The 17,822-nt window shown below is 46.3% G+C and overlaps 1 protein-coding gene across 1 annotated transcript; it reads left to right on the top strand.

The window, feature by feature from the left end:
- The first annotated feature begins 15,758 nt into the window (after window positions 1-15,758).
- Window positions 15,759-16,972, top strand: LOC146190579 (uncharacterized). The gene has a single exon (XM_084599813.1). The coding sequence runs from the start codon at window positions 15,962-15,964 to the stop codon at window positions 16,808-16,810; it is 849 nt and encodes a 282-aa protein (XP_084455939.1). The 5' UTR covers window positions 15,759-15,961; the 3' UTR covers window positions 16,811-16,972.
- Window positions 16,973-17,822: the final 850 nt, after the last annotated feature.

Raw genomic sequence — 17,822 nt, 5'->3', positions numbered from 1 at the left:
TGCCTCAACAGCAATCGCAGCGTTCTGAGCAAGCATGCGGATAAGGTAATAACATGTTCTTGCATTTATAGCGCTAAAGATGTGCGCGCCGAGGACGACGGCTCTGCCACGGCAACGTATACGCTCGCCTTCGTCTCGCGGAAGTCAAAGTTCGCGGCTTAGTAGGGATTCTTTCTTGGTGCGCCGATAGGCGGCAGTAACAGCAGCAGCGGCGCGGGAAACATGAAGCGGAGCCTAGCGGGGCTACGAGCGGCGGCGTCTTGCTGTAATCCGGTGGGATGCGAGCTCGGCAGCGGTCAAGTTAACTTGCTGCTTATTTCGACAGCGACGACGACGGCCTCCGCAGGTCTGGAAACGAGGGCGCAGTAACGGCGGTGTTTGGCGAGGAACGCGTACGCATACATGCACATACAGCAGCATCCACCCACGCAGTGTCGTGGCCGCGCGCGGTCTCGGTCACGGCTCGAATTTACATCCTAAATTACCCTAATGAATATGCATCGGGTCTTTCGTTTCTCCTACCGCTCATTGTTGCCGTGCGAAAAACTTCCCCCTCTGCGTGCGGCGGTGGTGGTGATGGTGGTGGCGGTCTAGGGACCTCTGCCTTCGCTTCCTTTGTCGTGGACCGCGAAGCGTTGGCGCTTTTGTTGCTTCAGAAGCTGAGAAACAGGACAAGAAGTAAGAAGGTTCTTGCCTCTTTTTTTCAGCGAGTGTTGGATCCACGGCGCATAACTTCAGCCCTTAGCTCATGAGAAAAACAAGGAGAGCTTCTTTCGAACTGAGGAAGCCGTGCCTAAACTTTCTTTTATATACTTCATGCTCTCTTTCAAGCTTCGTAGCGCTCCTTGGCGATGATGTTGCTTGTTTAGTTCAAGAAGCTTCGAGAAGGAAGGCGAGGTAAAGGGTTAGCGCAACTTTCTTACCCTGAATCTACATGATGTTCTTCTAACGGTTAGCTGAGACATAGGAAGAAACAAAGAAGTTGAGCAAGAAAAAAACTCGCGGAAGTTTACTTTGTTCTCTGTTCTGAAACCTATTTTTGCGCCAGCCCACTTTATTAGTCATTGGGAAAAGTTATCAAAAGCGCTGCTTTAATTATTTGGGGCAGAAGGTGCGGCGGGGGGAGGGAGGTGCTGTTGGTTAGTTACCTTCTTGAAACTAAGAACAGGCTGTGGGGCGCATCCAGCACTTCATTACTTTCTATACGAATATCCAGCTGGACGCTGGGAGCAAGAAAAGAGCATGCCCGTAGACCTAAGTTAGATCAATTCCCGCCCCCTTACCTCCCCCACCACCACCGCCACCACTAGCCTGAAAAAAAGAAAAGTACCAGACACTAAAGATTACCGCCACCAACTCGTTCCTTACGTGTGTCTACGTCAAGCGAACGGCGGCACGATTTGCACAACGCTTCAGCGTCCCACGTGAGCGCTTTTAAGAATTCACATTTGTACTAACGACGTACCTCAAAGGTTTTAGGATTGGACCGTAATCCACGAGGAATACTAACGACCTCATTATGGACTTGGAGCTTGCGAGTGGAACAGAAAAGAAGATTACCACGGAACACCACTTGGTGCCTTCTCACGTGTGGTTTTTAAACGGAGACAACACGCAGAGATGGGCACTGCGTCTCTCTCTTCTTTTTCTCTCTCTTTTTTTTTTTTGTTTTTCGTTCATGCTCTTTTCTCCTCAAGGGCTTCTAAAGAAGGTCGTTTCGTAAATTGGCAATTTGCGAACCACACTTTCACTCGAACGTTCCCAGCTTTCTTCTGTTCTTTTTTATTTGGCAGCTTGAAATTTAATGTCATTTTGTTTTCGCCGCCCAAGCAGATTTGAAATGCTAGCTTAAAAAACGAAGTCTCGTCATCATCGCCATAATTCTGACTACGTCCGCTGCAGTGCCAAGGGCGCAGTGTAGACCTATAATTCGTCGAACGAAGTAGGCGCAACCAATTTCAGATCATTAGCAGCAGTGCTGGTGAGAAACAAATTGAGCTGTGCGTTCGCTATTAAAAAACGGAGTGTCGTCATCATCGCCATAATCTTGACTATGTCCGCTGCAGTACAAAGTGCGCCGTCTTAGCCTATAATTCGCCGAACGAAGTAGGCGCAACCAATTTCAGATCATTAGCGGCAGTGCTGGTGAGCAACAAATTGAACTGCGCGTTTGTGAAACTGCTTGAAACCTCGGATGGGTCCAAATCTTCATTATGCGTGCGCTGACTCGACTACGCTGCGTATATTTCAGTTCACCATGGTAACCCTCACTATCGACTTGCAAAAAAGCATGAATACAGAAATATGATGCCAAGAAAACAGCAGCTACTTTCTCTTTATATTAATTTCTCTCTTTACGGGTTAATTATTGCTAAAGTTCTTAAAATTGCTGAAATGGGCAATGTGGACAAAACTTTTCGCTTTAATTAATTACGACGCATTTTTTCATGTGCTGGATTTCGCATGCTCATGATTTTTTGTTTAGTTATATTAATACTTGTTCTGTCGCATATGTACAGCGAACATCTGAGCGTGTGCAGAACCGCTCGTATTAAGCAATTCGCTGTAAACGTTGAACACAAGAATCGCTTAAGTGGATACGCTTCAGTAATTTTAGTCTCGTTACGCTCCTCATTAAGGCAAGGCTTTCTTAATTCTGACCCTCAGACTAACCGCATACCTTCGCGTTTCAAGCTTTTTCTTTAGGTTGCATGCCTGCATTGCTGCATCGTTCAAGTGTCTTAAACGAACGTAAAGGATGAGTACATGGTTCTTCCCTCCTATTTCTCCTTTCTTTATTATTGTATTTAGGTTGTGCGGAGATACGTGACATATTTTGTTTAAGGGGGGAGGATTGGGAAGGGGGGGGGGGTCTTTAGTCGAGTATAAAGAGATATACATGTAAAGACCTAGATAAAGCTGCATGGCAGTCATGTCATGCGTGGAAGGGAGATTTGAGAAGTTGCTCTAGATGTTCGTGAGATATACCCGTTCTGCGTCAAATCTCAATACGTTATGAGTGTCCGAGCTTCGTTACATATTTGGCTCAAAGTCTGCTCATTAGGTGCCTACCTGAAAGGTATGCAACCTTTTTCTACGCTGTTTACTTGAATCGCTGAGCATTCATTCAATGCCTACCGTCCCACCTGATGCTAAACGAGAATAATAATTTCTGTTCTTGCAACGTACTAGGCCTGTATTGTAGTCCATTCACTGAATTTATTACATTCCTCAAAGGACGGCGCAGTCTCAAGAGAATGTGTAATGACTTATGGAGCGGGCTTATCTAGAGGCCTCCTCCGTGGCAATCCTGCGTGGCGTACGTAGCGCGCGCGCACGCGCACACACACACACACACACACACACACACACACACACACACACACACACACACACACACACACACACACACACACACACACACACACACACACACACACACACACACACACACACACACACACACACACACACACACACACACACACGCACACGCACACGCACACGCACACGCACACGCACACGCACACACACACACACACACACACACACACACGCACACACACACACACACACACACACACACACACACACACACACACACACACACACACACACACACACACACACACACACACACACACACACACACACACACACACACACACACACACACACAGCGTAAAAAAACTGCATGTCGAAAATGTCCGTCGGATTCCTTTCACTTCAGGCACTTTGTCTTTGAAGCGCTCCTAAATGTATCTGACTTCATTTTTAGCTGTCTTAGGATCAGTGTTAGGTCAGGAGTTACCGTGACGCTCAGAATGTAACGACTTGACAATATGAAAGCATTATTTCATTTTTTGGCGTGCCAGCATCCTATTCTCCGTTTTGTGATGAAATAGAGAAAGACAGAATAACTGTACGAACGCGAACAAAGAGCTGTGGAAACTGGTCGACCGGAATGCGAACGTTGGCAACAGCAAATCAATCACTTTCGATAAGCCACTTTGTGGGTGACTCATTCATTGTCCAGAAGGAGGGAGAGACCAAGGCGTCTTGTTTGCATGCGTCGCGTTCAGCGGTCAGCAACCTTCCGTCAGTACTCTAATCTTTCTATTCTCAAACTCATCTTTCCGAGCACCACGCTCCATGCCTTGACGTGGGCGCCAACTAAAAAGGCCGTGATTTACCAAGCAATCAACGAAAACGAAGTGCAAGAAGGGAGCAGTCCCACCGGGCGAGCCTGTCGCCGCTGAAAACGCCAATGGTGACCCCTCCGGCCTCTCTTATCTAGGGCACGAAAGGGTCGGGTTGTCGATGTCTATGTGTGGACTATGTGGAATGGACCGCAATTCTGTCTATCTGCCGTCACGCGCGTGTACAAGAGGGAGTAGCGAACTGAATGAATGGACGTCGGAAACTGAATACCTCTCGTCGGTGATGTGGCAGCTCTAGATGGCGCGGGACATTGCGCTTCGGCTTGCGTAATGTATTAGGCGCTGCCACTGTATTAGAAGCCCGCGGGCCTGCATATAGCAGAGCGAGACCCGCTGAATTCGATAGTGTTGGTCGCTAAAATAGGCTTTCAGGGAGCTCTCCGGCGCTGACGAGATACAGGTGCACAAGTTTTGACGGCACCGCTGTTCGCATGCCTTGAATAACTTTCATTTCCCTCTCTTCCACTTTTCGTCGAGGTCCCTGAACGGGAACTCTTTTTCCATACGAAGTTGCCCAGCACGTGGAACTGCCGGCGCAGGATGTCAAGTGGCCCGATCTTTGTCACCACATGAACTGGAGTAAGTGAAAGCCAGCTCGAAATACAGGTCATATTTTCAATCACATGCGCCAAACCTGGCAAATTTATTTTCGTAAGTCTGATAGGGGAATCGAGTTTTATTCATAGCACAGCTTATTGGTTCACTGTGAAAGAGGAAAATAAATGTTCGTATACTTATACAAGAGACGTCTTTGCTAAAAGTCGAAACTGATCCCCCGGTGGGATCAGTTTTCCTACTACCTCCCTACTATAGTGCTCTAGAAGTGCCTACTGCGCACCTGAACTTCGTCATTGAATGAAGTTAGGCTTAGATCTCATTGCTGGCTGGTGAATTGTGACAGCATTTTAACTATAGCCTTGTAAAAAACACATAATACGATATACCTCACTAATGTCTAAACTGAGCTTGTTGGTTCATATTCACACACAGACAAACATGCACACGCACACACGCACATATATACCAACACGCACGCGCACACGCACATATATACCAACACGCACGCATGCATTCACATTCAAAAAGACTGCTGTGGACAACAGCTTACGTTGTCTTAACACTCAACTCAGCCTTGCTTTACACATCTCTTGTACGATGAATGCTCATAGTGAAATATTGAATACATAGACACCTTTTGAGGGAATTAAGAACGATGCCTGTGGCGTTTTGTATATAGGTATGCTGTAGGCGTGTAGTTCGCACCGTGGAAACTTTTCAGATCCGTTTATGCCAAACCGATAATGAAGCTCTCTAGACACGTCTACACACAAACAAGAGTAGCTGGGAAATGACGCCAAGTTCGCCATCTTTTCCATGCCAGGTAGCCAGTGCATGTGGCATTTGGACTGTGTCATCTGGTCTCATGGGGCCATACATACCGTCGACAAATCATCGAATTTTCTGAGAGAGAAAATTCGATTCGGCAGGCCTTTCTTTGCGAAAGCTACACTGCGGTAGGTTTTCAAGACCTCAGGTGGCCGCAGCAACGTCTTGAAGAGGTATAGCCACGAGAAGAAGAAGACGACGACGTCGAAGTGGAAGAAAAAATAAAAAAAAAGAAAAAGAACAAGAAGATCAACAAGAAGACGAAGAAGGAAAAGAAGGCGAAGAAGAAGAAGAAGAAGAAGAAGAAGAAGAAGAAGAAGAAGAAGAAGAAGAAGAAGAAGAAGAAGAAGAACGCTCTGTCGCCCGCAGCTAATGCTTTTGCTCCACATTCAGTTCAACAGCGTTGAACTCTTCTCATTTTTAACCGGTAAGGCTTTTAGTAGTAGTATTTTAACTCTCCAAACCGTCACCCCCGAAATATATATCATTCATTGCCGCAATCAAGCTTTAAATTTCAACTGCATGCGTCTATTAGCGGAGCAGTTTCTTTTTTTTATCAAACGCATAATTGCACTATATGCTCAAGAAAGAAATGCTATCCCAGTGGTGGTGCTGCGCTAAGGCCCACCAGAGTATTTCCTAATAAATGTCTCCGACGACAATCGTCTTACTGTTTCCGGAAAGTAGATACATTATGACTGGATGCCACAGAACAGAAAACTACAACCAGAACGTGCAAGGCATCTAACGAGTCGTTTGCACTTTATCGAAACACGAACTATCTTTGCATTCAAACCACTAACTTCTTCTTTCCAATCCAGATTCAACTCGTTCTATCGTATAGTCCCCGACTTCGTCGCTGCGCTTGCCGTTTCAAAGCTACCTCCCACTTTAATATTTGTACTTGGCTTCGCATAGCACAGCTCGGGGCCATAATTCCTGGCGTGGCCTGATCTATTGTTCACTGCCACCAGCTCCCAAAAAGTTTCTTTGTGAGCGTGTGAGGCTTCGTTAACTCGCTAACTAACACGGCTCATCAGCAAATTTCTCTTTCGCCTCTGATGGAAGGAGTACAAGCCTCCCCCTCAATTATCGCACGTAATGAAGAAAAATAGCCTGTTCTACTCGCCGCTCAAAACCCATCTCAAGCGCCAGGGGGCGCAAGTGTGGTCGAGCGCATAAAGCGACGCCGGCGGTTGTTTGCCTACGCGTAGCCAAATTAAACGGGCCCGCATTCAGAGGGTGATTAATGATGGTGGCTTTGTTTATAACGCTACTTTTCTCATAATGCCACTTGCCATCAGGCTCAAGCGTGCGTAGTTACTTCACTAACCTTTTTCGTGGCATCACTCTCAACAAATCCGCTTGGTGTCCCTGAGCTTCCCGGACGCTTTTCCCTGACTTCGCAGCCTGTGACCCAATCTCTGGATGGGAGCCAAGGAGTCGTCAGAGACAGCGTGGCGGCTATGCTCCAATTACGCGGTGCGGTGTGGGACTGCGGGCTATTTCTGTGCATGAAGAGTACGGGAGGGAAAATGTAGAGCAGGTTACTCTTCTCATCAAGACACACAATGCGGATGCGGCGGCGGAGATGCATTTTATTTCTAGTTTAATGTGAATAAAAAACAACGCTGCAGTGGATCGCTCCAAGAATAAGAGCATGAGTACTGCGCTGCCAGTTCCCAGACGAAATGACGTTGGTTGCACGGCTCTTTAGATGGAATATTAGAGTTTTTGGCTCAAGTTCTTTATTTTATTATACGTATATGAATGGAACACGCGCTTAGTATGCCTCGGGAGAAAGAGGGATGGCTTCTCGGTAAGCGTCTTGGGAATGTTGAGGACTCTAACGCTTATCTGCACTTCGGTAGATTTTCGTGAGATTAAATAAAGAAATGGACAGCGCAATGATGACACAGAAGTGCATCATTCAGATTTGTATGAAGGTATTTAAATTAAAACGAAATTGCGCTGACACACAAGACAGGCACATATACAACCTGTGCGGAGCAGGCGCAAACTTGCAACCAATTTAATTGTCTTTTGCGTGACATCAATATAAGTACCACTAAGAAAACGTTATTACAGAAGCGGTTGTAGCAGCATGAACTTGTAAGACAGGGAAGTTTTGAATCGAATACCGGTGCCAAAAAGAAAAATAGTGTATAGTGGATAGAGCAGGCATTTTGGATGCTGCGTCAACGCGGCTAACTACCTCAAAGACGATGGAAGCTGCGCTAGCCAAGGGGCTACTACCCATTATTTTGTCGCTGCTAGAACAGCTAAAAACGCATTTTCCTAGTAAAAGGAAAACTATCCACCTGGTTGCAGCACTTGGTCCCTGGGCCAATTCATTGATTTGCGTTCATGAATTAACGCACAGCTCTCAGGCGCCAGCGGCGTGACAGGAACACACCATCGCGGCAGTCAGACCTGATACTTAGTCGAGAGTGCTAAAAACATCTTGATGCAATCAGTGCACCTATGGATACAAACGGCATTTTAAACATGGTGGAAATGGAATGTGAAAAAGATATCCAATGGTCTGTTGAAGTAACAGAGTGGATTCGCAACAAAATAATGCTGATTAAAAAAAGGTGAGGTAAAAACACGAGGTAAGAAACATCAAGAATGTGGGGCCTGGGCCGGTGCCGAGGATAGGGACTTATGAGAATAACTGGACAGTAGCATTGCAATGGAATAGGCATATTCAAGTTGGCAATGATGATGAAACGGTACCTTTTGTCGCTTGGATGTGGTGACAATTTTTATGAAAAGAAATAAATGAGGTTACGTGCGAAAAGTCGTTGTTATATGTTATTAGTTCTAAACGTATATGACATGCAGCTTAAGCGTTGATATCACATGGCGGCTCATGCGAAACATTTATTTTCGACTGGCTGGAACCATGGTTAAGGTATTTCGTCTCATAAAGATCTGAAAAAGAAAGATTCCATTTTCAGTACCAAGTGTTGATTATGTTCTGCTTGTGGGTATAACAATGCGGTCTGTTAAGGTTGGTCTAAACTATTTGTGGCCGTCACCGTTTGCCGACGCATGTTAAGAGTTCCGGTTGCGTTACACTCATGGAAATACGGTTAGATTTATTTGTGTTCCATGCAGCTCGATTTAGTTTTACTCGAGGAGAAATTCAACTTGTACGTCTGTCATAATCTGGCAGTGAAAAAATACTGGTCATCTGGCAAAATATTAGTTGTGGTTTGGCTCTGGTTAACCTAGTTGACCTGCGAAAGCAATAGCGGAAGCTTCTTTTGCCTACTACTTTATTCCTCTATCATGCCCTATCAGTGTAAGGTTCTATATTATTGGGGACACTTAAGCTCATTCTTAAAGTGTATGACGCGAGAGCGTAATTGCTACCAGCCCACATATAAAGTCACGCTTCAACCAAGCCGTATGGACGTGCCTGCATGTTGTAGGGGTAACGAGAATGCAAATGGTTCTGGGAGGCTGATTCTGATATCACCCTCCCATATGAAAGGAGCGACTCGAGTTGGCAGCACCTGCCCGTGGCATAGGGGTAACGTGAATTCTAATGTCATGGCAGGCCAATTTGTTTTTTTGTTTGTTTCTTTATGAGGAGACCGTAGCTAGGCCTCCTTCACGGCGTAGCTGCGGCCACCCGAGGTCTCGCTTTGGCTGTCGTAGTATTGCTTTCGCAATAAAAGCGATGCACTGTTTTTCCTCTAATGTATATGGTTTGAATCTCAAGCGTTAACAGCGTCGTACCTTTCCAGACAATGGCGAGTTGGCACTAACGGCTGTTGGATGGCAGGCGGTACGGCGGGACAAACCGCCGAGAGCGTTGCTTTCCATCTGTTAATTTAACTAAGTTTCAAAGTTCAATAAATTCGGTGCTTCTCTTTGAAGAATAAGAAGCTTAAAACCAAATTCCTAATTCATAAAAGAATTCGTGCGCTTTTATGCAGAGAATTAGTTGGTAAAATGGTGCCACCTAATCCATCGTCATCGTGCATACATCGATTGGCCAGGTGTTGAACGAGCCTAACGCTAAGCCCAATTTTAGCTGCCATCTCGCTGTATAATAAGATTAATCAACGTCAAAAGCCAAAGCCAAATACTCTCAAAGAGATGTTTCCGACGAAGACACATCGCCTTGAAATGTGTTTCCCAAATCGTGGGCATATTCAGGAAAATCTGTTTACAGGAATTTCAAGTCTCTCAGGTAAACAGTGAACAGCGGCTTGCCGCCTACTATATGGAGCATCAATAAGGTGCCTGGAAGCACTAACCAAAAATTGAATTCTAAATGTACCCAGGTAGCACAAAATGTGGCGCCCCAGTAGGTCCGATGTAGGCAAGTGGGGCTGGAGCAACTATCATAAAACCTGCATCGGACCCCGATGGGGCAAAAGTGGGCAAGCCCCATTTGGGCTTGCCCCTGTTCCTCCTTCATGGGTCCCATAGCGGCGTTGCTCGGACTAATGCAGAGCATATTCCTGCATCCAGACCACAAGGGTCCCTTGTCGGATATTTGAGGGCAATCCAACCTAAATTTGGGCTCTTTATGGGAAAACCCTCATAGATCCGAAATGAGGCCGCCCCCATTAAATTTTTGTGGGACCAACATCGGCCGTAGTGGGACAAAAAGACGGATATACCCACATGCTGCCCCAATCGGCCCCTTGTAGGTTACTTGAGGTTAGGTGAAATATGAATAAGAGCTCAATTTGGACAAGCCCTCGTGAAGCCCAAATGAGGCAGCCTTAGCTAAACCGCTTTAGGTCCCACATAGGCTGTAATGGGGCTGGAATGCGGGCGTGCCCACATAATACCAACAACGGTCCCTTGTGGGGAATGGGAAGGCACGTGCAACAGCAAGTGGGCTTTAGGTTCAAAAACAACAACCAGCCCGATTGCCCACACAAAACCGCTGTAGGTCCCACATCGGCCGTAATGGGGCTAGAAGGCGTGCGTGCAATTGTGTAATCATTCTTTTCAACCTTTGTTACTATTAGATGTTGCCCTAAATTACTATTACAGATGATTTGTATAACAGTTGTTGCCATGTTTATTCGGTTAGAAATATTACATGGCTTTAGTTCTCGCGCTCATGCAAATTGCGCTAAAAATACTAAAACATACTGATTGCTAACTGTTGCTCCTTATGTGGTTGCTGTGGACAGCCTGCAACTCTCAGCACAATATTACTGTTCAGAACTCACATCTCCATAGCTTGAACAAGGAAACCAACCGCGGGGTGCATTCGCGCGGCTAGTTGTGGCATGTACCCTTTTTGTCTTGTGGAAGCGCCGCTGCCTGGCGGAAGCACGCAGGCAGCCAGTACGAGCCATGTACCCGGCGCTGCAGAGCCTGCGCCTCCTGCTCTGGGAATACCTGTCAGAGCGGCTCGAACTAGACGGGGAGGCGCGGTTTCTGCAGCGTTGGCACACACGGTTCTTTGTTGTGAGACCAAATGGGCTAACGATGCCGACATTGTTGTATTGATGACCACATGTGACGCGCGTTGGATCATAACATGTATGCATGTACATCCCCCCCCCCCTTTTTTTCCCTTTCCCCTTCTAGTGCATTGGGATGGAGAGATTTGAGTGGTTCTCCCATTATTATTGTATATCCCTTTTTTGTACCAATTGATTGAAATTGTATAAAGGATAAGCAGACTCTGATACGAAGATAAGACTGTTAATGTAAAGTGACTTACAACATCTGTATTGTATTGGCACATTATTCGGTATCCTTTACATATAAGTGTATGTATATTGTGGTTCACATTGTCAATGTATCGTGCTCTATCAGTTTGGAAGTCAATAAACTTCTCTTTGTGTGTACATGAAGTGTAAAGTGACTTACAACATCTGTATTGTATTGGCACATTATTCGGTATCCTTTACATATAAGTGTATGTATATTGTGGTTCACATTGTCAATGTATCGTGCTCTATCAGTTTGGAAGTCAATAAACTTCTCTTTGTGTGTACATGAAGTCATTTAGGCTAGATTAATGTTATGAATTATTGTAAAATTTAATATTGTGGCTGTTTAGAAAGTGCAGACATGTATAAAATAATTACTTAATTATGTGCATAAATATTTATTGGGAAAACTTGGACTAGGACTTCCCATCAATTTCCTGCATCGGACCCCTATGAGAATAATAGAACCCGGGTCGATTCTATGACATTATCTGAGAGGCTGACCGAAATAAAAAAAAATGTTCATCCACAGCGGCTGCCCGAATCTGTCCAAAGTAGGACCATCGGGAGGAGTTGGCGGGATGTGCCCTTTTGTCAATGCGGGAAAAATGTGGGCAGCCCCGCAAGGGCTGCCTGCATCGGTCCCTAGTGGGGCCCATCGGGGCTTTGTCGACAGCCCCTTTCAGGCCTACGTCGGCCCTCTTGCAGCAACCACATTGAGCCCACCGGGGCTGTCCTGCATTGTCTACATCGGACCCACCGGGGTCTACCCTTCACCGCCCACTTTGTGCTACCTGGGTACTGTCTGAAACGATCGGCCAGTATATTTTCACACGCCTTTGCAGAACATCGACGGAAGAAGGTGAAGGTCAGACGGATCGGTGGAGGAGAAAGAAGAACGAGGGTCAAATGGACGTCGTGGTTCTGCTTCGATCGATTCCTCTGTATATAAAACCCCCTATGCGTACTAAGCACGTGACAGCTTTGGTGGATGTGCTGGGTGTCGAACAAGGAGCATCTCATGCCCTAGAATCGGTGGCTTACCACCAATGCCATCGCACATAACTGAAGACGGCGATTCCGAGAAAACAGGACCATCCGCGGCGAACACCTGGCCACATTAATGAAAGCCCTGGACATTTTCTGGAAAACCTGAGGAGGACGTTGACAAGTTGCTGAAACACTACGAAAGATTGAGCAAATATAATCGCTGGAACGCTACTACTAAACTGGTTAATGTGGTGTTCTTCCTTGCCGTCACTGCCTTCGACTGGCTTGGCAATCATGAGTATTCACAAAGTACATTGTGAACCTTTACAACAGAGGTGAAGAAAAAGTTTCTGAACGACTCTGCAAAGAAGAAGCGTGCGGAACAGACATTGCTTCATCAGGCGCAAGTACCTGGAGAAACTTGCACTGCGTGCATTGAAGCTAACTTAAAGCTATATATGCACGCTGGTGAATCCCATTATACTTGAAGAAGATACAATCGGTCACCTCCTAAAAGGAATTGCTGAAGGCGTTTTTAATTTCCTGATTAGAAAAGAGCCTGAGCACCACCGCCGATGTTATAAAACATTTTAGAACATTTGAAGCTCTCAAGCTTCGTCTAATCACCTCTACATTCGGAAGCCTCGCTAATGTCGTCTCTGTAGCCAGTGTTGAAGCCTCTCCTCCACTTTCTATGGCTGACATAATACGAAAGATTGTGCGCGAGGAATTGTCCAGATCGAGGGACACCTTCTGCCATGTAACACCAGGCGGTTTTTATGGATCTAACGTTATGCATTTTCGATTATCTAATGCGCCTGCCACATTCGAGCAGTTCATGGATACAACCCTACGTGGACTAAAGTGGCAAATTTGTGTTATCTGGACGACGTAATTTTTGGCAAAACATTTAGTGAGCACAACAGCCGTCTGGATTTCGTTCTTGATTGCATGAAGCGAGCTGCTCTTGTACTGGGATGTCATTTTGTAGATAGTGAAATAATTGTTCTTGGCCACTTAGTCGATAAAGGTGTTCGACCAGATCCCAAGAAAATTGAAGCTGTCAAAAGTTTTACGGTGCCCCAATCAGTAAAAGAGCCGCAGAGCTTTTCAGGGCTATGCTCGTACTTTAGACGATTTATACCAAGGTTTGCAGACATCGCTTATCCGCTCACGTGTCTGCATGCATAAAGACGCACCATTTAATTGGACCAGCGAATGTGACGCAGCTTTCCATCAAAAATTTATTGTGACCTCGGGGCCTATCCTACGCGATTTCTGCCCATCAAAACCAATTGGACGTAAGTGGTATCGGTATTGGCGCTGCACTTATACAACGTCATTGCAGCGATCAGCACGTGATAGCATATGCCAGCCACTCATTGAGTAAGCCTGAAAGGAATTACACGGTTATCGAGCAGAATGTCTCGAGATTATTTTCGCTTACAGCGCTCCCGCTCCTATCTGTACGGGAATGCTTTCACCGTCGTGACCGACCACCAATCGCTTTGCTAGCTAGTGAGTCTTCGTGACCCCTGTGAACGGCTCGCTCGATGGGCTTTTACAAGTGCGACTTACTGTAAACTGCATGGAATAGATCATTAAAGGAAAGGGGGCACCGTATCCCTTCTTGGCTATCAGGAACATTCCGTACGCTGAATTCACAAAGGCGCTAAAAGAGAAGGAAGAAGAAAAGAAATACGCCTCCAATGGCCGCGTTCACAGAGACCAAGCGCAAGGCTTCCTTCTCTTAACTGCGCCACCCAATTCTTCACTCGCGTTATTTTTCCGCATAGTCCATGGGAACAAAGAATGCTCGGCGTCCGGGCATACAAGCATCATCGAGTGCGAGACTCGCACGGACCTCGCCGCGGCGCCGGAGAGAGGACTATTTTTGCTTCGCTGCCGCCGCCACCGCCAGTACACCCCACGCGAAGAGAGGCCCCGCTAAACATAGGACGCCGTGCGCAAGACGCCTACGGAACGTTGCATACGGGCTAGCAAAGCTGCGCCGATCCTCTGCTTCGCTTGGGTCCCAACGTGTTCTGTCCCACTCCTCGTGTTGGCCGCGCCTCGAAGTCTCTGCGGTGACCATCTTTGTCCTCGACGAAACCGAAAAGTCGCCTCTGCGCAGTGACCTCAGCTGCCCTGTTGCATCTGTTTCTGCTGTCGGGGGTGTCAGTGAGGTGTTCGTCGACAACGCCTGTTTTGACGGCGCCTTGTTTGGGTCGAGCTGACCGAAAACGCTGTCCCGCTTTGCTGATTTTTCCGTTGAAGAAGAGCGTGAAGACCCTCGGTGCGTGTTATTTCTTTATTTTACTTTGTTTTTCTTCGCAATAGCTGATAAAATTCAAAACTGATTTTTTTTTCAAGTGGGAAGATAAAATTGCTTCTTGATGGCTATCAGACAAATTTTCTCTTCATGAGCTCTCGCTAATGCATGCTCTAGATAAAATACTGCTGTGATGTTGTGTTTTGAGTTGACTGTTTCATCTGTAGTCTGAGTTGTACTGCCTTCCGGTTGTTTTCCTTTTCCATACATTTACGCTGCTCTGTTGTTGCATTTGCTTATCGACCTAAAAAATTCTAGGTGCACTTTTTAGGTCGATAATGAGGACATTTTCAAATAAACATTCATAGGAAAATATTTTTCATCTCTTTCTGACATTGTTTACGTTTGTCTAGCAGCACTAGAGGCGGCGAGAAAATTATAGTCTTACCGAATAAGAAGAATTGTCACAGTTTTAGAGTAAAGGGTTATATAACGCCTCTGTGGTCGCGACCTTAATATTGGTGTCGACCCAGACATTTAGATAAGCAGCTGATGGCGTGACGGAGCTTATGTTTTGTTTGTTTTTCCTTTCGACATTATATAATATCCGTATTTCCGACTACAGTGGACTGTGTGTTCAGGACGCAATTATCTGCCAGTACAAGCCAGGTTCAATTTGTCCCCAGTTTTTCTTTAAATTTAAGTACTATAGGGACGGTGCTGCTTTGCGCCGCATGAATTCGCAGCAGAGTACTTTGGAGGGGAAGGAACAGCACAAAAATACCTGTGAGAGGGAATGCAACATGCAGCTGCATTTACTAGCCGTTGAAGAATTTAGTGTTGAAATTCAAAAGTGATTTGCGAATTCTTACAAGACATGCATGCTGCTTTGTAGTAACTTAGCCCGGAAACAGCGTGAAATATAAGACACAGTTTGACTACGTGGCATGGTACGTTTTTTTTTTTTTTTTTTTCTCGAAACGTTTGCCACAAGGCATAAGTTGAGAAAGGGGGAATGGGATGCAGGAGATAGAAAGTTAAAAGAAGGAGTGAAGTCCAGTTGCGCTTAGGTATTCGCAGAGGTTGGCGGTGTAGTGTATAGAACAAGTACCATGCAACTGCGGTGGAATTGCACGGTACTTGTTCTTAGTTTTGTCCCTAATCTCTCACCATTTGTTTGCAGGCGCTCAAAAATGGCTTGGATGGAACAGGTTTCGTCTTTCCAGTCCTCTTAACCGCCTTTCCTGGTTTTGAATGTGGCGCATGAACGTAGCAAGCAAATTACTATGCTAGCGATATTGTTCGTCGTCTTCGCCCAGTGACTAGTGTCTCGGCAAATTGTCAACGAGATCAATTGCGGCACTCTACCATCGAAACCGCCGGTAGAAGAAGCCATGGATTTGCGCGATCGCGAAGAGGACGAATTCTTCGCACCATGTCTCGCTTCTTCGGACCCCAGTGTAGTAAACGCCGAAGAGTGCGAAGACCTGTACCTCAAGTCCGTCTACCGACTGGACACTCTGGACCGAGCTTGTAACGAGATGCGTTACCTGCTCCGAGACATGGAAGCCACCGAGCAGCGTCTGCGTGAGCTACGCCAAAAACATTCCAGCCTCGCCAAACAGATCAACAGCGCCCAGATCGACCTGGACAAGGCCGATGACAGGCAGAGAAAGTGCAACGCGGTGATATTCGGACTCCCAGAGACCGAAATGGACCCGGAGTGGTGCGCCGAGCTCGTGCTGAAAGTCGTCAACGACCACTTGAACGTTCCTCTGACTTCGGACCAGATCGTTAGCGCCTACAGACTCAAGTCTCCTTCCTGTCCCAGGCCCATTCTGGTGAAGCTGACAGGTGAGACCAAGAAGTGGGAACTGTTGAAAGCTAGCGGCCGACTCAAGGGAACGGGCATCGGAATACGCGAGGACTACTCCTACACGGTTAGGCAGCAGCGGCGGCTACTCACCAAAAAGATGCACGAGGAGAGAAAGGCCGGTCGGAGGGCCTGCCTGGACTGCGACACGCTCAAAGTGGAAGGACGTGTGTTTGTGTGTGATAAGTACTGCGAAAACGTCGTCGAGGTATCCGAGAACGGCGTTCGTGTTCAAGGCGTCGCCGGTGCCAAGGGTGGCGTCGCAGCCGAGCTGAAGCTGGACGCGCACTGCCTCAGCCGCGACTGGCTCGACAAGCACTCCAAGATAATATCGGAAAAGATCAGGATTCTCAATGGAAACTGCGGGTGAAGTGTGCCTGATAGTGTCGCTGATATTGCTTCTTTTCTATTTTTTACGAATCATATTGTGATAATGATGGCAACGGCATCTAAGGCAATGATAACTATATAATCCTAGCGCTAGCTTTTTTCAGCGCAAGAGTGGGTTCTCTGCAGCAGCGGTGTGTCTCTTTTGACCAAGATGAAAATAAATGTACGAAATTAGGATAGAAAATTCTCTTTCGTATAAAAGTCTACAAATAAGGTTCCTTAGTTTGCTTTCTTGCGATAAACGCTATCTCTATTACTGCCAGCGCACAATTCGCGCTTTGCGCAAGTAGAGAAAAGCGTTTTCGACTAACCATCTACTACTTACTAAGAATATTTCTGGTTCATTTTGACTGCTAGAACTCTGTAATTTTTTGCCGCTGTTGCATTTTCATGTAGCAGAATTGCATTTTGGTCATTTACAGACGTCAATGCGGGGTCGCAGGTTTTTTTTTTTTGACAGCATGAACTGCGTAACGTCCGTAGAAACGTCAGTCATTTTAAAGTCGATTATTCAGAGTGGTTGTTTTTCATGGTTATCGAGAATTAAATGAACAACTCTATTGTATGACTTCTTGTTACATCTGTAATAGTTTTGTTGGTGTAGCCTGACAGCGCCTGACTGCACTCGGTATTACAAGCGGAGTAACGTTTTAACTGGGATTAAAGGTTTGTCGGTATTTCGACTAATTTTCTTTTTTATTTACTCACGGAGTCGCCTTCCAGTTCTACAGGATTACAAAGGAAGGAAACTTTATACACAGAAATGTGTTCCTACTCGGCCCGCAGCAATCGAAAGGTTCTCCTTGCTAGATTTTGCTTTTGTTTTCCTTGGAAGCGCAGGCTGTACCTTTGTTTTCATCTCGCCCCCAAAGGCTAAAGCCGTATTGATGGCGGTCTTCAGCGGGGACAGCGAAACACACGTCTCCGGAGCGTGACCGGACTCGTGACGTGGGCATCTCATTGATTTCGGCTCCCACTGCGCTCCCGGAGTT

The sequence above is a fragment of the Amblyomma maculatum genome, chromosome 4 (genome assembly GCF_055883805.1).
Source record: "Amblyomma maculatum isolate TAMU_Amacu chromosome 4, ASM5588380v1, whole genome shotgun sequence".
Classification (NCBI taxonomy): Eukaryota; Metazoa; Arthropoda; class Arachnida; order Ixodida; family Ixodidae; genus Amblyomma; species Amblyomma maculatum.
This window is presented reverse-complemented; position numbering and strand designations above follow the sequence as displayed.